Source organism: Agelaius tricolor, unplaced genomic scaffold (genome assembly GCF_023055355.1).
Source record: "Agelaius tricolor isolate 1412-34295 unplaced genomic scaffold, bAgeTri1.0.p SCAF_39, whole genome shotgun sequence".
NCBI classification, from domain to species: Eukaryota; Metazoa; Chordata; class Aves; order Passeriformes; family Icteridae; genus Agelaius; species Agelaius tricolor.
In genome coordinates this window covers 2,661,948-2,685,557 of record NW_027269299.1, presented here as the reverse complement: position 1 = coordinate 2,685,557, position 23,610 = coordinate 2,661,948, and the positions used below count along the sequence as shown (strand labels likewise).

Here is a 23,610-nt window from a genome sequence, read left to right as displayed (position 1 = left end):
GAAAGGAAGAAGACTGGCAAATAGTCTCAAAATTACTTATTGCCCTTGTATGTTATGAAAGAAGGGGGCAGAATCCCAGGTATCAGCCATTGGTTTATGGGGAAATCAAGCAGCTGTGTAGGGCATATAATGACCATAGAAAGGATTCATTTTATTGGCCTAATGAGGGCCATGTTTACAGCGCATTTTAACCCCCTATGATTTAAAATATATTATGACCATGTTGTTGCCACCTACAGAATACACCCTGTGGGAAGGGGGATGGAAGCGTTTACTAAATCAATTAATAGCAGACTATGCTAATAATGAGGCAAGGGTGGAATTGACAATCAACCATCTAGCTGGAGAAGGACAACACAGCCTAGCAGATGATCAAGCAGCAGGTATCCCCAGAGAAATATTGGATGATGTCAAAGAGATGGCTTTGAAAGCTTTAATCCAGGTATCAGATGCTAGCACACCCAGTTTGGACTACCTTGGGTGGCTGCAGCTAAAGCTTTAGGGCAATCAGACCATCCTGGGTGCCTGTTAAGTAAGCAAACCAATGCTGCCTCCCTCACATTGAGTGGCTGCTCTCAGACACAGAGACCATCAGACACGCCACCTTGCAGAACAGCGATAGAGTTTTTACTCTGGGCACATGGGCATGGCTGTGTAGACTCTGAGGGCATGTGCTGCATGAACCTCTCCAGCCACAGCGAGTCAATTCACAAGAGCATTCAGGTACTGAAGGACGGGTTCAAGAAGCTTCAAGTGGAAAACAAAGACTGGTTCAATAAACTCTTCCAATCCAAGTGACTAAAGGGTTGGATGATGTCTAGCTAGAACAGGACTATTAAATCTTTTAGTGGTTGTTGTTGCATTGTTAATTGTCCCGTGTTTGTTTGGATGCTTTTAGAAAGTCTTACAAAATTCTTTCATTTCCATCTTTGTTGTAAAAGAGAAAGGGGGAAGATACCCAATACAGGATCCTCATGGACTCCTTGGAGGAGAGAATTGGAGGCCAGGATGGAACAAAAACCTCTCAGAGACTCAGTTTGGGAAGGAAAATCCTTAAAAGTACCTAAAAGTATTCTTAAATCCATAAAGTACCTTAAAAACCTTGAGTATCTCAAAACATTAATGAGCCCCAGTGAGTGTCAGTACAAAGCTCTCCAGGGACTCGTTAAAGCAGATAATTGGGGCCATGATTGCACAAGCCTCTCAGAGACTCCAAGACAAAAGCCAAACCCAAAGTTCTTTGAAAAACCTGCAGTCCCTGCAGGGAGCATGAAGGAGCCCCCAGGGCCATGGCTGAGCAAGGCTCCCCAGGGACTCCTTGCAGCAGATCCCTGAGGCCACTGGGATGTGGGCTAGGGGGGGATGCTGAGGGCAGCACAAGGGGCTGACAGTGCCCAGCCTGGCTGGGGCTGTGCCAGGAGGCCCCAGGGCCTCAGGACAAGGTGTCTCCTCCCAGCCCTTGCTGGCACAGACCCTGCTGTGCCCCAGGGCACCAAGTCTTGGCTTCTCTTTGTCCCCACCTGTCATCACTGCCTGCAGTTCTCTGCTCTGCCTGGGGCCTGGGGACACTTGCTCAGTCGTGTCCCTCTCTGGGATCCATTAAAAGTCCAAGAAACTTTGGAGATGGATTCTGCCTTGGAGTTCTGGAGAGGTTTCTTCAGCTCCCTCTCAGGGACTGATGTCCAAGGCCTGAGCACAAAGCCCCAGAGTCTCATTAAAGTCCTGGTGCTGTGTCTGTGCTGCTGAGCTGGGCTGGGCTCCTGGCACAGAGGCAGCTCCTGGTCACCAAGAAGAGCTTCAAAAGCACATTTCTCTTGATGAGCAGCTCTTCTGCCAGCCCAGCAGGGCTGGGGCACTGCCTGCAGCCAGCGCGGGCACAGCACAGAGGCACAGAGAGCTTCAATCAGTCAGGGCTGGGAAGGGGCTGAGAAGTGCCTGGGGCACAATCACTGCCAGCCCTTGGCACAGGAACCTCTGGCTGCAGGACAGTGCAGCTGCAGCTCCTGGAGCCATCTCCTCAAGCTGGAACATGCCAATGCCTGCAGAGCCTGTGAGTACATTCTCTGCTTGTCTCTTGTGCAGAGCAGCCAGGGGTGCCCAGGGCTGTCCTGCAGAGCAGGGTCCTGCAGCCCAGGGTGCTGTGCTGGGGCAGGGACTCTGCTGCCTGCCAGGGACAGCTCTCAGCCAGCCCTGGCAGCTGCTCCCAGCACTGGGGGACAAGATCTGGGTGGCAGGAGACAGCTGGTGAGGCTTGGGAGTGTTCTCCTTGTGTGGGGAGGATGCTGCATTGTTCAGGACTGCTCCCAGCATGGCATTTAACTGCAGAACATTTCCAAATAGATTATGCAGGGAGCACAGCAAGGCAGGGGCTGCATAAATGAGAAAATCCTGCTTTTTTAATTTACTGCTCTGGGTTGCCTGGGTGGGAAATTACCCATAGATATTCATCTCTCAGTTCAGGTTGGAAGAATAAAAACATTTTGTCTCAGATCTGAATAAACCAGGCAGTGACAGAAATCAGCACAGGGCCCCTTAGAGGCAGCATCAGTGTCCCTTTTCCAGCCTCCTCAGGGTTGCTCTGACGTTGCCATCAGAGCCTGCAGAGCCAGAGCTGCCTTGGGCAGTGCCTCAGCTGGAAGGGCTCTGCAGGGCAGAGCTGAGCCCCCAGGGCTGGGCTGGGCTCTGGCAGCACTGGCAGGGCCCAGCCCTGGGCACAGGGAAGCAGCTGCTGGCAGGGACAGCTCCAGGCAGCAGAGCCCTGGGCAGGCAGTGGGGGGAAAGTGCCCCCAGCCTGTGCTGGGATATTTAAAGTCTTCTCCAAATCCAGATATTAAATGTTTACATTTTTTACAGATCCCCATGTGCAGCCCCAACAAATGTCCAACAGCAGCTGCCTCAGGCACTTCCTCCTGCTGGCATTGGCAGACACGCAGCAGCTGCAGCTCCTGCACTTCTGCCTCTTGCTGGGCATCTCCCTGGCTGCCCTCCTGGGCAACGGCCTCATCATCAGCGCCGTAGCCTGCGGCCACCATCTGCACACGCCCATGTTCTTCTTCCTGCTCAACCTGGCCCTCTCTGACCTGGGCTCCATCTGCACCACTGTCCCCAAAGCCATGCACAATTCCCTCTGGGACTCCAGGAACATCTCCTACACTGGATGTGCTGCACAGCTGTTTTTCTTTGTGTTCTTTACTGGAGCAGAGCTTTCCCTGCTGACCATCATGTGCTACGACCGCTACGTGTCCATCTGCAAACCCCTGCACTACGGGACCCTCCTTGGCAGCAGAGCTTGTGCCCACATGGCAGCAGCTGCCTGGGCCAGTGCCTTTCTCTATTCACTGCTGCACACGGCCAATACATTTTCCCTGCCCCTGTGCCATGGCAATGCCCTGGGCCAGTTCTTCTGTGAAATCCCTCAGATCCTCAAGCTCTCCTGCTCCAAATCCCACCTCAGGGAATTGGGGCTTCTTGCTGTTAGTGCCTGTTTTGGTTTTGGCTGTTTTGTGTTCATTGTTTTCTCCTATGTGCAGATCTTCAGGGCTGTGCTGAGGATCCCCTCTGAGCAGGGACAGCACAAAGCCTTTTCCACCTGCCTCCCTCACCTGGCTGTGGTCTCCCTGTTCATCAGCACTGCAGCAATTGCTCACCTGAAGCCCCCCTCCATGTCCTCTCCGTCCCTGGATCTGGCCCTGTCAGTTCTGTACTCTGTGGTGCCTCCAGCCCTGAACCCCCTCATCTACAGCCTGAGGAACCAGGAGCTCAAGGCTGCAGTGTGGAGACTGATGACTGGATGCTTTCAGAAACATTAAACTGCTGGCCAATTTCTGCAAATCACTTGTAATAAAATTCATCTTTCATACTTCTTGTTGGTTTCATTTTGGAAGTTCCTTTTCTTTTTTTTTAGTTTTTTCATATTATCTACAAATAAATGTCATTGTTTGGGCCATTTCTCATTTTGTTTCTCTCCACCTTCCCTGTGGACACAGACTGTGTCAATGAGGGGCTGTGCTCTTGGTGGCTTTAAATGAACTATAGGATCTCCTCGCAGAGTCTTCTGCAGAGATGCCCTTTTGTTGCCTTCTCTGGAGCTGCAGCAGCAATGTCTGTGTGCAGAGCTGGGGGAGGCCAATGGTAGCACAGCAGCTATGATCCTTCTGGACACCCATTCCTGATCCAGGCCAGGAGCCATTAGCCTTCTTGGCCACCTGGGCACACTGCTGCCTCATGTCCAGCCTGCTGTCCATCAGTCCCTGCAGGTCCCTTTCTGCCTGGCTGCTCTCCAGCCACTCTGTCCCCAGCCAGTAGCACTGGGGCCAAATATCAGGGTCTGGCACTTGGATTTGCTCAACCTCACCTTGTTGGATTCATCCTCTGGATCCAGCCTGTCAAGGTCCCTGTGCAGACCACTCTTATGTTCTCTCAGATCAAACCTCACACCCAGCTTGGTGAAATCTGCAAAGATGTCCTTGGTTCCAAGGGGCCCCTCAGTGTCACAATGGCCTCCTGGTTACACCAGGCCCTGCACTGTCACACTGGTCTCCTTGGTTCCATGAGACCATGCAGAGCAGCAATGGTCTCCTTGGTTCCATAGGGTCCCAAAATGTGGCAATGGACTCCTTGGTTTGATGGGGCTTCACAGTGTCACAATGTTCTCGCTGGTGCTGCAGTTTCACAGTCGCCCCTTGGTTCCATGGGTCCCCAGGGTGTCACAATGGTCCCATGGCCACATGAGGTCCCACACTGTCACCATGGTCTCTGTGGTTCCAAAAGTCCCCTCAGTGTCACAATGGACTCCTTGTTTCCACAAGGCCACACAGTGTCACAACGTTCTTCCAGATCCCTTGAGGCCCCATGATGTCACAGTGGCCCCTTGGTTACACAGGATCCTGCAGTGTCACAATGTCCCCTTGGTGCCATGAGGCCCTGCAGTGTCAGAACGGCCCCTTGGTTCCACTGGGCCCTGCAGTCTCCCAATGGTCTCCTTGGTTTTGCAGTGTCAAAATGGTGAAACCCCATGGTTACACGAGGCCCAGCAGTGTCACAATGGCCTCTGTGCTTCCACAAGGGCCCAGAGTGTCACGGGGCACTCCCTGGGTCCATTTGGCCCCACAGCACCACAATGGAGCCCTGGTTCTGTGGGGCTGCACGGTGTCACCATGGTCCTCTTAGTTCCACGAGGCCCTGCAGTGTCACAATGGCCCCAGAGTGTCCCAATCATCACGGAATGACAGAATCAAATAGGCTGGAAAAGACCTTTGAGATCATCAAGTCCAAGCAATGCCCTAATACTGCCTTGTCACCCAGACCATGCCACTGAGTGCCACTGGAGAGGGACAGTGACTCTGCCACCTCCCCCCTGGCCAGCCCATTCCAGTTCCCACTCACCCTTTCTGTGAAGAACTCCTTCCTATTGTCCAGCCTGAGCCTCCCCCGGTGCAGCTTAAGGCTGGGTCTTCTTGTCCTGCCCTCCAGCAGATCCACACTTACACCCAGCTTGGTGCCATCTGCAATTTGAGAATGCTGGACTCGATCCCCTCACCCAGATCATTGGTGAAGATATTAAACAGGACTGGGCCCAGCACAGATCCCTGGGGACAGCACCAGTGCCTGGACACCAGCTGGGTGCAGCACCATCCCCACCACTCTCTGGGCCCAGCCTCCAGCCAGCTCTTAAATCTCCCAGCGAGGGGGGAACCTGCCCAAGCCGTGGGCTGCAGCTTTTCCAGGGAATGCTGTCAGAGACAGAGTCAAAGGCTTTGCTGGAGTCCAGGCACACAACATCCACAGCCTTTCCCACACCCACAGGTGGGTCACCTGGGCATAAAAAGAGACCAGGTTGGTCAGGCAGGACCTGCCACCCCTAAATCCACTGAGCTGGCTGGCTCTGATCCCTGGGCCATCCTGTGGGTGCCCTGTGATGGCACTCAAGGTGATCTGTTCCATAACCTTGCCGGGCACCCAGGTCAGGCTGACAGGCCTGGAGTTCCCCAGCTCCTCCTTCCAGCCCTTCCTGGGGATGGGCTCACACTGGCACCTCCAGTGCTCTGGGCCCTCCCTGCTGAGCCAGGACTGATGGTAAATGATGGAGAGCAGCCTGGGGAGCTCATCCACAGCTCCCTCATCCCCCTAGGATGGATCCCATCTGATTCCATACACCTGTGAGCATCTGAGTGGCTCAGCAGGTCAGCAGCTGCTTCCTCCTGGATTCCAGGGGGCTGTTCTGCTCCCTGTGCCCATCTACCAGCTCAGGAGAACACTTGTCCTGAGGACAACCTGTCCTAATATTGAAAATTGACACTAGATGTTAATTAGCTTATCCTTTTCCTTATCTTTAATTACTATATTCTCCACTCTATCCAAAAAAGAGTAGAAGTTCTCCTTCTCCCTCCTTTTCTTATTAATTTTTTTATAAAAACATTTTTTATTTCTTTACAGAAGCCTCCAGGTTAAGTTCTAATTGAGCTTTCACCTCTTTCCTTTTGTTTCTGCTTAACCAATTGACATCCTTAAACACTTCCTGCGTTGCTGGCCCTTTTTCCCCTGAGTTCCCACAAAAGCTCCATGGGAAGCCAGGAAAGCAATTTGCCTCACTAGCTCATCTTTTGCCACACTGGGACAGGCTGCTCCTTCCCCCTTATGATTACTTTTTTGAAATTTGTCCATCCCTGGACAAATTTCCTGGACCCCTTTGTTTTTAAGGGTGTTTCCCTTAAAATAATCAGTACCTGATTCAGTACTCCCCAAATGAGCATCCTAAACAGGCCAAAGTCTGCCCTTCCTAATTTCAGTGTAGAAGTTTTGTTGCTGCCCTTCCTTCTTTCACAGAACATTGAAAACTTGATTATTTCATGGTCACTGTGCCCCAGGCAGCCTCTGAGCCCCACATCTGCCCCCAGCCCTTCTCTGTCTGTGAACAGCAGCAGACAGAGCTTTCCTTGGCAGTGGGAGTGATACCAAAAATTCAGTAAAACAGAAAACTTTTTAACCCCAGTGTAGCATTAAGAAGCAGCATTCTTTATTCAGCTGGATGCACGGGGGAGATCTCCTCCCAAAGCCATGCGGGCTGAATACAGGAAAGTTTCTATTTATTGTCTGTATTTTGCATATATATTCATTGATTGTCCTGGACCAGCTGTGTGACATTAGAGAAGGGGTTGTGACATCACAGAGCAGGTTGTGACATCCCAGAGGGGCTGTGTGCCATCCCAGCAGGGCTGTGTCAGGTCACTGGGTTGGTCACTCTGCCCCAGCTCCCCCTCACAGTTTCTCCCAACAAGTCCAATGCTGTTCATGCCCAGCAGGGTCCCTGTCCCCCGGGATCCCCCCGGCCCACCTGGAGCCACAGCCTCCACCAAAGGATGTTCCACAGGATCCACCCCAGAGCCTGACATGGGGACAAGGGGCCAGGGCTGTGTGACCAGGACATCAAGGACGGGGATTATCCAGGTCCCTGTGGCCTGGGTTGGGTTGCCCAGGGCAGGAAAGATGTCTGGCAGCTGGAGCAGGGTCTGGGAAGGGCCTCCAAGGTGGGGCTGGAGCCCCTGGGCTGTGAGCAGAGGCTGAGGGAGCTGGACTTGTCCAGCCCAGAGCAGGGAAGGCTGAGGGGCTCCTCATCCCAGCCTGGCAGTGCCAGTGAGGAGGGGATGGAGAACACAGAGCCAGGCTCTTCACCGGGGGCCTGGTGGGAGACAAAAGCCAATGGGTGGAAGGGGAAAGAGGGGAGATCAGCCAGGACAGGAGGAGATGAAATGAGTCAGGCTGGTTTCAGCATTTCCTCAGCACCAAAAGCAGCCTGACCTCCCTTCTCCATCCACCACTGACAGCTTTGCAAATCAGGAATTGTTGGAGCTGTATCGCCTACTCCAGGATGAGCATCCTGATACAAGAACTAAATTGTGCTTATATCTATCTCAGAACAACATTTGTCTGAAATTAATTTTATTATGGAAATCACTTCTGGATGGTTGAGCTCATCAGATGCTGCTGGGACATTGCACTTAGCTCAGGGAAGAGCGTGATTGTTATTAAACTGTGCCCTGTTCAAGTATGGTCTGTTGGCCATGAAGAGAAACTTTCTGTGCTTCTGAGTCTCACCAGTTCTGGGTCCTTCAAAGGACACAAGCCTGATGAGTTGTGGTTCCCACTCCAGTGGCTGCACTTGGACCTCCCTCCATAGCCAGAGCAGAGCTCCCTTGTCCCAGAGAGTCCCTGGCAATGCAGGGATGAAGGAATGGGGGGGATCAGGGGCAGGGCAGAGCCAGGGAGAAGAATGACTTTTGCATTTAATGGAGCAGTTCCTTCCCTTGGCTTTGCTGGCTGACAAGAAATGAACATCCCTCTGTGTCTCGGGCAGCTCCTTCTCCAAGGAAAGCAGGTGGGAGTTGGAGCCAAGGAGCTGAAAGCTGCAGGTGCAGCCTGGGCTGGAGGGAGCTCAGATTTGCACAAGGCTGCTCTGAGTGCCAGGGCTTGGATGGGGGAAATGGTGGGCTGGGGGTAGGGACAGAGTCTGATTGATTGTCAGCCATGAAGGCTCTTGATTTTTATATCTATTCAAACTGCATGAGGAGGTGATTGGATTCAATGTCAATTGGAGATTGAACATATCATTGCATTAACAGGAAAAAAACCCTAAACAGGACCTAAAAAATGTTTTCTCACTGTCTTTTTAAAAAGAATCCATTCAGTTTGAATGCACTACTGAAATCTGTCAAATTAGCCACAAATGATTTGAAAATTGAAATCAAATTATTCCCAGAGGCTTGGCTTGTTCAGGTGTTCTGAATGTTCATGAGCCCTGGGACACTGAATTCCTGCACTGAAGAGCTGAAGGCTGAACAAGCCTCTGGAGCAGGGAAATTCAGCAGCAGCCTCCAAGTTGCTGAGGATGTCAGCAGCCCCCACTGAGGCCATCCCTGCCCAGAGACCGTGGGGGAATGGGCAGACAAGGAGAGCGTCCCTGGGGCTGGGGCAGCACAACTCAGAGGCACCAGCGGCTCCAGCTGGGCAATGGAGTGTGGAATGTGGCTGGGAAAGCCCTGCCTGGGCTGGGCCAAGCAGGACACACAAGCCCTGACTCCCATCCCCCAAACAACTCCCTCAAGGAGACATTTAAAAGGAATTACAGTTGTTTGTGTCCTCTGAGTTGGACTCCCTGGAGAAATGCCAACAAGAGATTCTCAGGAGCTCAAAAGAACTAAACAGCCTTTACTGGTGACTTTAGAAAATCAGAGAAATTGTGGGAAAGGGCTTTTTATGACATTGTAGCTTTTTTGGTTTTTTAATTTAAATTTTCTTCTAATGTTGAGATTTCTTAATTAAAGTATTTATGAATGTGGTGGGTTTTAGTGTTGGTTACGTATCTATGCATTTATCTTGTTGTGAGATAGGATTAGCAGAAAGGTAAAGTAGGATTAAAATTCTAAAAGGGTATAATGAAAGTTTTATTAAAAGTAACTAAAAGAAAAAAAAGTAGTAAGAATTAAAATAAACTCGTTAGAACACTTTATTTTTCTTTACAACTTTTTCTTTTTACTGACAATGTAAAGTAAGTAAACTTAAAATTTCTAGTTCGTTTACTATTTCTAGAATAGTCTTTTTTTAGTTGACTTAGGGAGAGAAGTTTTTCTTGTTAAGGTTATGGAGATTTTTTTACAAAGGGGAAAAAACAGGAATTTGTGGTTCTTAATTTTTTCATGGATCACAGTTGCCTGGGGAACTTTGTTATTCTGAAGTTGGTTTTTGTGCTACAAGCTGTTTTACAGCTTGTTGATGGGCCAAGTCAACTTATGGAGTATTGTTTTAAAGATGAATTCTTTAAAGGTAATTTTTTTGTTATTTACTTTACAAATTATTTTTATCTCTGGGAATAGAGATCTTCTCTAGGGGCTAGTGGATTACTTTTTTTTTTCTGTTTAAACTTTTTATGAAGTTATAGTTTTTTTAAAAGTTGTTTATTTTAGTATGCAGGTTTTTGTTTGATATTATTTTGAATATTTTTCTTTTTTTATAGTTTTATGTGTTATAAAGAAAAAGAGTTTTCTCTTTATAGTTTACAACAGGATTTTTATTTTAAAATTAAGATATTTTCCTTCTTTTTTAATTAGATTTAGATTCTTCTTTACTGACTTTGATGGTTTTATGGGTATTTATATGCTTATATTTTGTTGTTTTTTTTTTACTGGAGGGAGGATTGAAGTATTGAAAGGGTTAACACTTGATCTACTGGTAACTTGTGGTGGAATTTGTGGTTGGGTTGTGTAAAATTGGTTTTATGGCTGGTTTTGGGGTTTTTATGTTTAATTTTAGTTGTAGGGTTATTTTGTGTGCGTTGTAGGTTGTAGGGGTTTTTGGTTTGAGTTGTGTTGGGGGCGGGTCTTGATGGTGAGATTTTAACAGCTGTGGCTGGCGTTGTTCTGGTTGGGGTTTTGTAGCCACTTTTGTTTTCCTGTTTGGGAGTTGTTGGGGTTTGGTTTGGTCAGAATGGGACCAATGGAGGGGGCAGCCTGGGGAGGGGGAAAGTGGCTCAGCCCATGGCAGGGTTGCTTGGTTTGGTTTGGTTTGGTTTGGTTTGGTTTGGTTTGGTTGGGTTTGGTTGAGATGGGGGCCAGGGCCAGGGCCCGCTGCTTCTTTGTTGACTGGAAAAGAAAGAGGAGGTTCCTGGGTTTTTTCATCTTTAGCATATGTGGTTAACAGAGGCGTGTTCAGTATCTTAGTGGTTTAACAGATTGTAACACAAGAAGTTTTCCATTACATTTAAAAATTCTTCTCATAACAAACTACGACAGATATTCAATCAACAAAAAACCACTTCTGAAAGCATTGCCTTGGCCCATTCAATTTCACAAACTCTAAGCCCGTTCAATTTTAAGTTACTCAACATTTGCAGGAGCACAGAAACAGAAGAAGAAGACACAGAAAGAGAGAAAGACAAAAAAGATACAGAGAAACACACACACAAGCTTCCAACTCCTGGAGTCCAGCAGCATTGAGATGGAAATTCCAAGAGGATCCAGGGTCAAGATGTGTGCTTGCCTTGTGGTCAGCCTTCAATACCCCTTGGTCATCCTGGGCCTTTCCCCCAGGTGGGGCTTGGGCTCATTTGGTCCCTCAGGAGCTGGGCTGGGGCTGCAGAGGTGGCTGTGGAGCATTGCCTGTGCTGTGCCAGGGACTGGCAGCCACTGCTGGGCTGGGATAGAGGCTCTGGGGGGATTGGGGTTCCAGGGCAGGGCAGGGCTGGGGTTCCAGGGCAGGGCAAGGCTGGACCTGCCCCTTCCTCCCCCACACACATGAAATGTTTCCAGCCAACAATCTCCTCCAGTCTTTCACAACAGGGAATGTTGGAGGTGAAATCCCAATTCTGGCCGTGGGTGCCTGGAGGAGCAGGACAGTTCTTTTCCATAGGAAGGAAAGCACAGAGCCAAATGTTTGAAAGGCAGGTGAGAGACTCATTAGGCCAAGGCCAGCCAGATTTGTCAGGAATGGCAGATTTTGTCTGGGAGCAGTCTTTGGATTATGGGAATTTTGGAGGTGGAATCCCAATCTTGGCCATAGGCTCCTGGAGAAGGAGGACAGTTCTTTTCCATTGGAAGGAAAGCATGGAGCCTTCCCCAATGGTTTGGGGACAGATGGGAAGTGACCCTTGTGAAACCGCTGCAAGACAGACTTGTCCTGGCAATATTCCTATTGGAACAATCCCTGGATATAAGGAAATTTGGAAGTAAAATCCCAGTTCTGGCCATGGGTACCTGGAGATGAAGATCTTTTCCATAGGAAGGAAATTACAGCGCCCCATTGTTTTATTAGCAGAAGAGAAGAGACCCTCAACGTTCCAAGGTCAGCTGGACTAATCAGGTGGCCCCTGGGAGACCAAGCCAGACCCGTTCTGAGTTTTCTTGGTTTTATGGGGCCCTGCAGTGTCACAATGGCCCCTAGGTTCCATAAGGCCTCGCAGTGTCACAACGGCCCCACTTATTCCATGAGGCCTTGCAGTGTCACAATGGTCTCAGTGGTTCCCCAGGCCCCACAGTGTCACATGACTCCTCTGTTCCATGATCCCTGCAATGTCACAATGGACCTTTGGACCCTGGGGGTTTGCAGTGTCACAATGGTCTCGTTTGGCTCCACAGTGTCACAATGAACCATTGATGACAGGAGGCCCCTCTGTGTCACCCTGGAGCTTTGGTTCCATGCAGCCCTGCAGTGTCACAATGGTCTCCTTTGGCTCCACAGTATCACAGTGGTCCACTGATGACATGAGACCCCACAATGTCACACTGGACCTTTGGCTCCATGAGTAAGGCCCCATTGTGTCACAATGGACCCTTGGTTTGATGCGGCCTCTCAGTGTCACAATGATCCCTGCATTCCTTGGAGCCACAGAGCGTCAGTACCGTCCGTTTGGTTCCATGAGGCCCAGCAATGTCACAGTGCTCTCCATGATTCCATCAGGCCCCACAGTGTCACAATGGTCCCTTGGTGTCACAGGGCCCCACAGTGTCACAATGCTCCCTTGGTTCCATGGCTCTGTGCTGCTGCATTCCCCCCTCCCCTTCTCAGGCCGCCCTGCCAGCTGAGAAATGCTCCTTGGGGCTCGGCCTTGGCCAACAGCCCCTGGGCTCAGCTCCTCTGCAGCTCATCACAAACACTGTCTGCTCCAGGCACTGCTGCTGCCCAACCAGCTCCTGCTTTCTGTAGGAGCAGCCCTGGGAACTGCTTTTGTTCCCTCAGTGGCACAACATCCCTGTTCTCACCCTGCCAAAGAAAGCTGTTGGTGCCAAGTGCGGCCAGGATGAGCCATTGCTGGGACTGAAGCCCCTCTCTTGGGCCCTGCAAACAGCGCTCCAAAAGGAGCCCTTGGAGCTCTCCTGGGCCAGCGACTCCCTCTGAGTGGGGCCTCTCCCAGCTGGGAACTCTCCCATTTGCTGCACTCGGGGATCCCCAACAACGACGGAGCCTGGGCTGATCTCCCCACTCCTCCAGGCTCAACCCTTCACCCGCTGGGGAGATGCCAAAGGATCCACAGGGAACATTTCCTGCCCTCAGGGGAATTTCTCCCAGGTGCCTTGCACTGACTCCTTGTGTCTGTGTGCACACAGGAGCACCTGTGCTGGGGAAATGTGGCAGAAATGCTGCTCTTTGAGGGCTTTGAGTGCCTTGGATAGCTGAGTCAGTCAGGCCTGTACGAAATGTTCAGTCATGAGGTATGAGCTAAGTTATATGCTCCTGAGAGTTTTTCTTCTGCTAAGTTGTTATTTTAATGTAAGTTGTTAGGCTAAGTTAAATACTGTTAAGTGTTATTCCTCTGTTAAATTGCAAAGTCATAGGTTATACGTTAGGTTAAATACTGTTAGCTGCTCTTTTTTCCTAACTTGTGACATTTAAGCTATCAGTTACAGTTAAGTCTTGTTAAGTTTGAGCTCTGTTAAACCATTGGGCTGTATTCCTTTTATCCTTCCCCTCACTGTCCTTGTGTCACACATATGCACAGGAACAGTTCTCGGTTCATTTCTGGTTTGATTGCCTGGATTTGGTTTGTTTTTGTTGTTCCTTTGTTTCCTTGGTGTGCCTGAAGGGTCCAGTCAGGAGCAGAGTGACTCTTGCCAAGGAATTCTGTGCTGCTGTCCCTTAAGATTAAATCTGGTTTTTGCTGCTCCCTTGCTGGGGATTTTTTCAGCGCTCTCAAGGCCTCGTTGGTACCAGGGTGAAGGAGCCCTGGCCCAGGCTCTGGCCCTGGGGGACACGGGGACGCTGCCGGGGGGTCCCTGTCCCCCTGTGCCACCCCCAGGGCCCCGGCCCCCATCCCCGTGTCAGGCTCTGGGGTCGATCTCGTGGAACATCCTCTGGGGGAGGCTGCGGCGCCGGGGGCGGGGGGACCCGGGGGACAGGGGACCCCGCTGTGCACGAGCAGGGTTGGACTGCTCTGGGGGGAACTGTGAGGGGGGCCGGGGCAGAGTGACCTCCCCAGTGACCTCACACAGCCCCTGTGATGTCACACAGCCATCTCTGTGATGTCACAGTGCCTATGCTGTGATGTCGCCCTGTGATGTCCTTCAGCTGTGCTATGATGTTTCAGAAGACTCTGAAATGTCACAAAGTCACCCTGTGATGTCACTGTCTGTTTTGTGATGTCACAGCCTGCTCTATGATGTTACACAGCCAGCCAGTGATGTCACAACCCACTCCCTCATGTCACAGAGCCACCCTCTATGATGGCAGGATCTGCTCTAAGGCCTCGCACACTACACTATGATGTCACAGACAGCTTGTGATGCCACAACCCCCTCTGTGATGTCACAAAACCCTCTCTGTGATGTCATACTGACACTCTGTGATGTCACAGCACACACTTTGACCTCACAGCCTTCTCTATGATGTCATACAGCCATGCCATGATGTCACAGCCAGATTTGTGATGTCACACATTTCCCTCTATGATGCTCAGTGACCTCAATGACCGCACACAAAATAAACTCTGTCATGTCATAGCCCAATCTGTGCCCTCACACAACCCACTCTGTGCTGTCACACAGCCCCTTGCTGACATCACAGCTGCTCTGTGCCTCCATGACACAGCCACAGAGGAGCTGCTGTGACACAGCCCCCTCTGGGACATGCCACAGCCCCTGCCAGTGCTGAGCCCCTGTGAGCTCTGTCTGTGCCCTGCTGGTGTCCCTGAGGGGCCCTGGCAGTGCCCCAGCCCTGCTGGGCTGTGCACAGGAGATGCTCCTGGCCAGAGCTGTCTCTCTGCAGCTCTGCTGCCCTTGCCAGCAGCTGCCTCTGGGCCAGGAGCCCGGCCCAGCTCAGCAGCACAGACACAGCACAAGGGCTTTAATGGCCCTCTGGGGCTTTGGTGCTCTTTGCATCAGACTCAGTCCCTCACAGTGTGCTCAAAGAACTTCTCAGGGACTCAAAAACAGGGTGAAGCAATGAAGTTTCTCATACTTTAAAAAAGATCTATCTGAAGGACAGGACTGAAAAAGCATCCCCAGGTTCCAGGTGGAGCAGAACACTGGTGGCAGTGATGACAGGTGGGGACAAGCAAGGCAAAGGTGTCTCTGGTGCTGAGCAAACCTGCACCTCTGTCCCTGCAGGCTGTTGGCATCCCCCGGCTGCTCCACCTGGCTGGCCCCTTCCTTTGCTGACAGCTCGGCCTCCTGCCTGCCTCTGCCTGCCCACACAAAGCCTTGGGCTGCTCCAGGCTCCTGCTGGGGGACGTGCTGCACCACAGCCCTGCCCTGGCAGGGAAATTCCTTTCTCCTGGTGTCCACTCTGGGCCTCCCCAGCTGCCCTTGGTGCTATTATGTCTTCTTCAGGCTCATTCCCACTAGGAAGAAAAGCTCCAGCCTCTCTGAAACCACCCTTCCATCCCTCCCAGGCTATTCCTGTTCTGTCCTCAGTCTCCACCCCACTGAGCACAAAGACATCAGCCTCTCCCTGCTGGTTTTGTGATGAGACCTCCATACCCCATCTTGGGAGATTTTTGGGTCCTCTCCAAGGTCTGTGAAGGTGGAAAAATAGTGATCAAAGTTATTTTCTCCCAAATCTTGCAGTGACAACACAAGGGTCAATACCTCTAAACTGAATGAGGGTGGATTTACATTTGTTAGAAAGAGGAAATATTTTGCAGTTATGAAAGTGACATGAAACTGCAAGAGTTTTTCCAGAGAAGTGGATTCCCCATCCCAGGAAGTGACCAAGATCAGGAGCTTTGTGCAACCTGACCCAGTGAAACTCCCTGCCCTCCCCAGTGACAGAATTCCTGCAGTGTGGGTTCTCTCATGCGCTGGGTGCCCTCACAACGCTTCTGGCCAGAATGTCTGCTGAGGGCAGCCAGGCTGCTGCAGGGGCACTGACCTCACAGCCATCACCATGGCAGCCCTGTCCCCTGGGCCTGGCTCTGCCCTTTCCTCTGCCCCTGCCTTGGCTCTGCTGGCATGAAGGGTTTTGTCATTGATATCTTGTCCCCAAGGTGCTGAGGCAAATGGCTTCCCAGTCAGGTTTCTAGAGCAGAAGTGGCTTTTCAGAGGCCAGCCAGGAATGAGCCCTGAGGCAGCAGCTCTGCAGTGGTGGCCACCAGGCCGGGCTGCCAAGGGAGGCTTCTGGCCATGGCCTGCAAGCAGCTGCTGCTGCCAAGGTGCCTTTGGTGCCTCAGGCTCTCCCTGGCACAGCTCCCAGCACGGCACTCTGCCCTTGTGCCCGAGGCCTTCCCTGTGCTGAGGCTGGCCTGGGGCTTTTCCTGCAGCGGGACCTGCCCTGCTGATGGCACAGGAAAGGCAGTTCCTGCTGGAGCAGGAGGCTCTGCCTGCAATGGGCTCCAACAACTCCAGCAAGGGCCTGTTGACTTCAATATTGCTTCCTACAGCATTATATTCTGATAATTGTTATAGCAATTGAACTGTGGGTTAAATAACTGTGCAAGTGATCTTTCCATCTGACCATGATCAGAATAAGGCAGAGACATAGTTAAATAAATCTATCTGGCATTCTATCATTAATCCTGCAGGACAAATTGTGTTAAAGTTCAATTCCACCTGTTTAATTTTTTACACCTTTGACAAAGTCTGCGGCAGGAGTTGCATCCAGCCGCTCCTAGTCTCCTCTCTTAGAAGGCATTTAGAAGTCTAGGGGTGCTGCAGGGGTTTGAGGATCCATGGTGGCTGTTGGGTGTCATTTCTTCACCTGATGACTCTGCAGGAGTTTCTCCAAAAAAGAAAAAAAGCTTTTGCCTGAAGCTCCCACTGTGCCCATGACAGGAACCCCTGTGAGTGTCTGGGACATCCCGGCTCTTTGGCAGCCTGGGGACTCCTGGGATTTCACCGTGGAGCCCCTGTGAGTGCCTGTCACAGATCGGTGCCTTTGCAGCCCAAGATGCCCTGGGATGTCACCATGGAATGGCTGTGACAGCCTCTGACCACAGGGCTCTTTACCATCCCCAGAAAGCCCTGGGAGGTCTCCATGGAGCCCCTGTTCCTGCGTGTGACATTCCAGCTCTGGAAGAGCCTGGAGACTCTTGGAAAGTCCCCATGGAACTCCTCTGAGGGCCTGTGACAAATGTGATCCTTAGCAGGCAACCATCACCAGCCCCCTGTTGCTATGCTCAGTATCCATGGCAACCATCACTGGGCCCCTGTTGATATGGTCAGTTTCCATGGCAACCATCACCAGCCCCCTGTTGCTATGGTCAGTCAGTTTCCATGGCAACCATCCCCAGCCCCCTGTTGCTATGCTCAGTCCCTTGGCAGCTCCATGGAGACCCCATGCCAGGGGTGGTTGCCATGGACACCAGCTCAGGCCTGCAGCCAGAGCCCGTTGCCATGGCAACCATTGGCAGCCCCATCCCCAGGCTCATGGGATCCCAGGGCACAGAATTGGCTGAGCTGGGAGGGACCCATCAGGATCCTCCAGTCCAACTGCTGGCCCTGCACAGGACACCCCAACAATGCCAGCCTGGGCCTGGCAGCGCTGGCCAAATGCTGCTGCAGCTCAGAGAGCCCTGGAGCTGGGACCCTTCCCTGGGGAGCCTGGCCAGGGCCCCAGCAGCCTCTGGGCAAAAACCTTTTCCTGACATCCAACCTGAGCCTGCCCCGACTCAGCTGCAGCCGCTCCCTCCACTCCTGTCCCTAGGCACCAGAGGGAAGAGGTTCCCACAGCCCCAGCCAGGGACCCGCTCCCAAGGCTGCTGCCATGGCCACCAGGGCTGGCACCAGCTGGGATGCTCGGTTTCCACGGGCCGGGCTTCAGGAATGGGATTCCCCAATTTCCTGCTCCCACTAAAACCGCACTGCTCTCGCTGCCCTCCCGCCTCCCATGGAAAGCACAAAAGGCAAAGATCCCGGGCTGGGATAAGAACAATTTATTGGGAACAGCAACCAGATAAGGAACAAACAGGAATAAAAACAATATTGTCAACAGAAAATACAAGTAAAACTATTTACAGGGAAAAATACAACATCAACAACTGTCTCTGCCTGGCCACGTATTTCATCCTGTCTGGAAAGGACACCCTTCTCCTCAGGGGGAGAGAGTCCCTTTCCTGCTCCTGGCAATGTTCTGAGGTGAGAGTGAATGTAATGACAGGGCCATGGCCAGACCCTCACGTTCTTCCATCCCACATCATGTCATTGGCAGGGGCAGGAAAAGGTACAGGTGTCTTCCCAGCATGGATCACAGGGAACATGGATCACCAGGGCTCTTCCCAATGTGGCTTCTCCCATGGGGGATGAAGCTGGAGTGGTGCATGAAGCTGTTCCTGAAATCGAGGCATTTGCAGGCATTTCCTTACTGGTGGCTCCGTTGGTGTTTCGTCAAATGAGAGCTCTGGGTGAAGCTCTTCCCACACTGGGGACACTCGTAGGGCCTCTCCCCAGTGTGGATGTGCCGGTGGATGATGAGGGTGGAGTTGTGCTTGAAGCCCTTTCTGCAGTCTGGGCAGAGGAAGGGCCTCTCCTCTGAGTGAATCCGCTGGTGTTGGAGGAGCTGGAAGCTGGTGGGGAACCTCTTCTGACAATTGGGACACTCATAGGGCCTCTCCCCAGTGTGGATGCGCTGGTGCCTGATGAGGTGGAATTTCTGCTTGAAGCCCTTCCCACAGTCAGGGCAGTGGAAGGGCCTCTCCTCTGAGTGAATTCGCTCATGCAGGTGGAGACTGGAGCTGGTCTGAAATCTCTTCTGACACTGGGGACACTCGTAGGGCCTCTCCCCAGTGTGGATGCGTTGGTGGATGATGAGGTGGGAGCTGCAGCTGAAGCCCTTCCCACACTCCCCACACTCGTAGGGCCATTCCCCAGTGTGGATCATCTGGTGGCTGATCAGGGTGCTTCTCTGCCTGAAGCTCTTCCCACACTCCAAGCACTTCTGGGGCTTCTCCCCATCATGAAGCTGCTCATGGACCACCAACTCCGAGCTCTGGCTGAAGCTCTGTCCACCTTCCTGGCACAAGGTAGGTCTTTCCTCCTCAGAGCACAATGGGCTGGGTTTTGAGCCCCTCCTCCTGTGGGATCTCTGGGGCTTTTCCTCTATGTCGGAATTCTGCACCATGGAGCATCTCAAAATGGCCTCTTCCACGAGGTTCTGCTGTGGGGATTTGTCCTCCCTGGTCTCCATCCTCAGCTTCTCCCCTCAGGGAGGATGGGATTTGCCCCCATGCCACAGGGAAGGGGAAGGAGATCCCCCCAGTGCATCCCCGGCAGGACGGGGTTGGCAGCAGGGTTGTCCTGCAGCCGGGGGCTGTGCTGGGCTTGGAGATGGAGCAGGAGAGAGGGGGAAAGGGGCACTGACTTCCTCCTCACCTGCCTGGGTGTCCCAGGGCTCCTTCCTGTTTCTCGCAGCCTCCTCCTCTTTTGAGTCAAGGTTTGGGAATGGGAAATCCTGTTCTGGGAACCAAACAAAGGGTGCACACATTGTCTTTTTACAGGATTTAAAGGAAACCTGGAGGAGAGTCTAAGCCAGAATTAGAATTTAATAAGAAAATGAAGTTCAAGGCAATGATATAGAAACACTGCCTTAAGCTGACAGAGTCAGGATATAACCTGACACCCTGTTGCTGGTCAGGGTGGTGGCTCCAGTCCTGTTGGAGTGGTAAACGTGATTCTGTCCGAGCAGTGATCCTGTAGAAGGGTCTGGTCTTCCTCTGAAGGTCCAGGGGTGGTTCTGGAGCTCTTGTCCTCTGGGAATCCAGTAGGCAAGCTGCTCCTTGAGTTGCCAGCCTGAGCTTATATGCAGATAGGAATGCTTGGATCCTCCCCCTGGGCGGAGCATCCCACAATGGGATGATGGAATTTTATCAGCCCCACAGTGACACTCAATGGCCCATTCCCAGAAGATCTCTCGCCTGGAGGGTGTTATCAGGGCTGAGTCATGGAAGAGATCAAGAACACTGCCCCACCTGTTTATAGCAGTTGATGAAGATGGGCATTGAAAACATGCATTTGGTTCCATCTTACACTGCAACCTGAAACAGTGGGGTAATCCCTGCTCAGGGGGTGAACACCACCCCCCTTACCCAAACTGGCTCAGGTGTAAAACCCCCACCCCGGGAAGGCCACACACACAGGGGACAATGTCACACTTGCCCTGCTCCAGGGCAAATGGCATCTCTCTAATATTTTCTTAACCAGATTGCAAAATTATTTTCGCACAGTGAGTTCAGGACACTGTTCTTTGACCCCAGTTGCCTTTGACAACAGCATGGTTCCTTCCTCTGAGGAGGTTGTGGGTCTCTCTGGAGGAACTCTTGGAAACTTGGATGCAGCTTCGTCTGAGCGACCTATGGGAGAACTGATGAGGAAAATGGCTGTTGTGGGACTGCAGTGTAAAGAAAATATTTTGTTGTCCCTCCTTGAAAAGTTTCTTAAAATCACTGGAGGAAATGGAGCAAATGATACCAGCAAGACTGACAAGGTTCATTCACCACATGGTGAGGAATGCAAGGCTGCTAAAAGTCCCACAAGAAGCCCAGCTCAAGTAGCTAGATTCCCAAATAACTACTGAATTCCTAGGGTTGGGTTTTTTCCAAATGTGAGAATCATTTTTCTCTTCATCCCTGTCACCTTTGTGACAGCTACACAGAGCTTCCACTTCCTTTTAATAATATCCGTAATGGGCCAAATTTACACTTTAATTGTAACCTGCCAGCAGCTGAGCTGGAGCTGTGAAGGAACCAAGGAAACTTGGAATTGCCCCAGAATTGCTTCTATTGTCAGCCGGTGCTGCGGCGGCCGTGGGGCAGAGGGGTGGGAAAGGGGGGTCCGGGGTGGCAGTGGAGGAAATGCCAGGCCCAGGGGCTGAGCACAGGGCTGAGCACGCAGAGATGGTTTTGTTCTTGCTGAGCTCGCACTGAGCCAAGGCCTGTCCTGCCCCTCATTCGGCCACGCTGGGGAGGGGCTGAGGGTGTGGGGGAGCTTGGGAGGGGACACAGCCAGGACAGGAGACCCCAGCTGACCCCAGGGATACCCCAGACCATAGGACATCATGATCAGTGCATGAAGTGTGGGGAACAAGGAGGAAGGGGGCACATTTGCAGTGAGGGTTTTGTCTCCCCAGGTAACACTTAAACAGGATTGGGCCCTGTTTTGCCAGTGGGCAGGGCCCGCACCAAAGACACAGACACCAACTTAACTTAAGGAACAGTGTAATTTAGATAATGCAAATTTGCAAAAAATTACAAAAATATTAGGTAGGCAAAGCAAATAATCATTAGTAAATAATTCTGAAAGAGAAGATGTTGAAATGAGTATCACACAACTGTCCATTTCTGGCTGCAGGCTCTGGAGATTCTATCTCTGCCTTCAATCAGGGTTGCATTCCCTAAAGAATCCTGGTACCAAATCCTGCTTTCCAAGGCTGGAACAGTGTCTCAGGTTTAGCTGGGTGTGTATTCAATTACCCTCTGTTAAAGTTGGGGCAATTATCATCTGTCAATTGAGCAGTTTACTTTATCTCTTCCACAAGGAATCCTCCCTCCAGGAAGATATCTTCTGTTAATGGGCCATTGAGTGTCACTGATAAAAATTCCATCATCCCATTGTGAGAAGATCTGCCCAGAGGGAGGAGCCAAGCATTCCTACCTGGATATAATCTGAGAATGTGAACAACAGAGTCAGCCTTCTCCCACAAGATTGCCAGTGGAGCAGCTTTCACCTCCACTGGATCCCAGAAGAAGACCAGGCCGATCGACGCCACAACTGGACCTTCAGAGGAAAACTCCACCCTTCTACAGGATCACTGCTCCAACAGAACCACACCTGTCCCTGCAGGAGCACTGCAGCCACCATTTAACAGGAGTGCTACCAACAAACTGACCCACAGGGTGTCAGATCGTATTCTTACTCTGTAAGTAGTTTTTAGTACTACTGCATTTGTATTTTTAATTTTCCTTCTGAAGAACTGTTATTCCTATTCCTATAGACTTTGCTTGACAGCCTCTTGTTTTGAAAATTATAATTATATTTAATTATAATTATATATAATTATAATTCCAAGGGAAGGCATTAACATTTTCCATTTCAAGGGAGTCTCCTGCCTTCCTTAGCAGACACCTGTCTTTTCAAACTGACACAATGCCCTGGGACAGCCAGGCAGGTGAGGAGGAAGTCAGTACCCCTTTCCCCCTCTCTCCTGCTCCATCTCCCAGCCCAGCACAGCCCCCGGCTGCAGGACAACCCTGCTGCCAACCCCATCCTGCCAGGGATGCACTGGAGGAATCTCCTTCCCCTTCCCTGTGGCACGGAGGCAAATCCCATCCTCTCCTTGTCTTTCCTCCCCCAGGGAAGAAGCTGAGGATGGAGACCAGGGAGGCCAAATCCCCACAGCAGAACATCATGGAAGAGGCCATTTTGAGTGGCTCCACGGTGCAGAATTCCAACATAGAGGAAAAGCACCAGAGATCCCACAGGAGGAGGGGCTCCAAAGCCAGCTCAGGGGGCTCTGAGGAGGAAAGACCCACCCTGAGCCAGGAAGGTGGACAGAGCTTCAGCCAGAGCTCAGAGCTGGTGGTCCATGGGCAGCTTCCCAATGGGGAGAAGGCCCACAAGTGCTTGGAGTGTGGGAAGAGCTTCAGGCAGAGCAGCACCCTGATCAGCCACCAGATGATCCACACTGGGGAATGGCCCTACGAGTGTGGGGAGTGTGGGAAGGGCTTCAGCTGCAGCTCCCACCTCATCATCCACCAACGCATCCACACTGGGGAGAGACCCTACGAGTGTCCCCAGTGTCAGAAGAGGCTTCACACCAGCTCCCATCTCCTCTGCCACCAGCGAATTCACTCAGAGGAGAGGACTTTCCACTGCCCTGACTGTGGGAAGGGCTTCAAGCAGAAGTCCAACCCCATCAGGCACCAGCGCATCCACATTTGGGAGAGGCCTTACGAGTGTCCCAATTGTCAGAAGAGGTTTCCCACCAGCTTCCAGCTCCTCCAACACCAGCGGATTCACACAGAGGAGAGGCCCTTCCTCTGCCCAGACTGCGGAAAGGGCTTCAAGCACAGCTCCACCCTCATCACCCACCGGCACATCCACACTGGGGAGAGGCCCTACGAGTGTCCCCAGTGTGGGAAGAGCTTCACTAGCAGCTCTCACTTGACCAGACACCAATGGAGCCACCAGTAAGGAAATGCCTGCAAATGCCCCAGCTGCAGAAACAGCTTCATGCACCACTCCAGCTTCATCCCCCATGGGAGGACCCACATTGGGAAGAGTCCTGGGGATCCGTGTTGCCCATGATCCATGCTGGGAAGACACCTGTCCCTTTTCCTGCCGGTGACATGATGTGGGAATGGAAGAACATGAGGGTCTGGCCATGGCCCTTTCATTACATTCATTCCCACCTCAGGTCATTGCCAGGGGCAGGAAATAGACTCTCTCTCTCTCTCCCTGAGGAGAAGGGTGTCCTTTCCAGACAGGGGAAATTGTGGCTGGGAATACACAGTCAGTTGTGTTGTAGTTTTCCCTGTCAAAGTTTTATTTATCCCTTCTGTTATCAATATTTTTTCCGTTCCATTTTTTCCTTATCTGGTTGCTGTTCCCAATAAATTGTTCTTATCCCAGCCTGGGATCTTTGCCTTTTGTGCTTTCCATGGGAGGCAGGAGGGCAGCGAGGGCAGCGCGGTTTTAGCAG

General features: G+C 51.6%; 1 protein-coding gene and 1 long non-coding RNA gene across 2 annotated transcripts in view; both read left to right on the top strand.

The window, feature by feature from the left end:
* The window catches only part of LOC139603484 (uncharacterized), an 81,210-nt gene extending 58,838 nt beyond the window's left edge, over positions 1 to 22,372 (top strand). The window contains exon 3 of the long non-coding RNA XR_011683692.1: positions 22,264 to 22,372. This is a non-coding gene — a long non-coding RNA (uncharacterized lncRNA). The remainder of the gene's footprint in view (positions 1 to 22,263) is intronic.
* Positions 22,373 to 22,421: 49 nt separating this feature from the next.
* Positions 22,422 to 23,610, top strand: part of LOC139603513 (zinc finger protein 594-like) — a gene marked incomplete at its 5' end in the record, with an annotated part of 428,549 nt that continues 427,360 nt past the window's right edge. Inside the window, 1 exon segment of the mRNA XM_071454476.1 lies at positions 22,422 to 23,043. Coding sequence (XP_071310577.1) covers positions 22,422 to 23,043 — 622 coding nt within the window.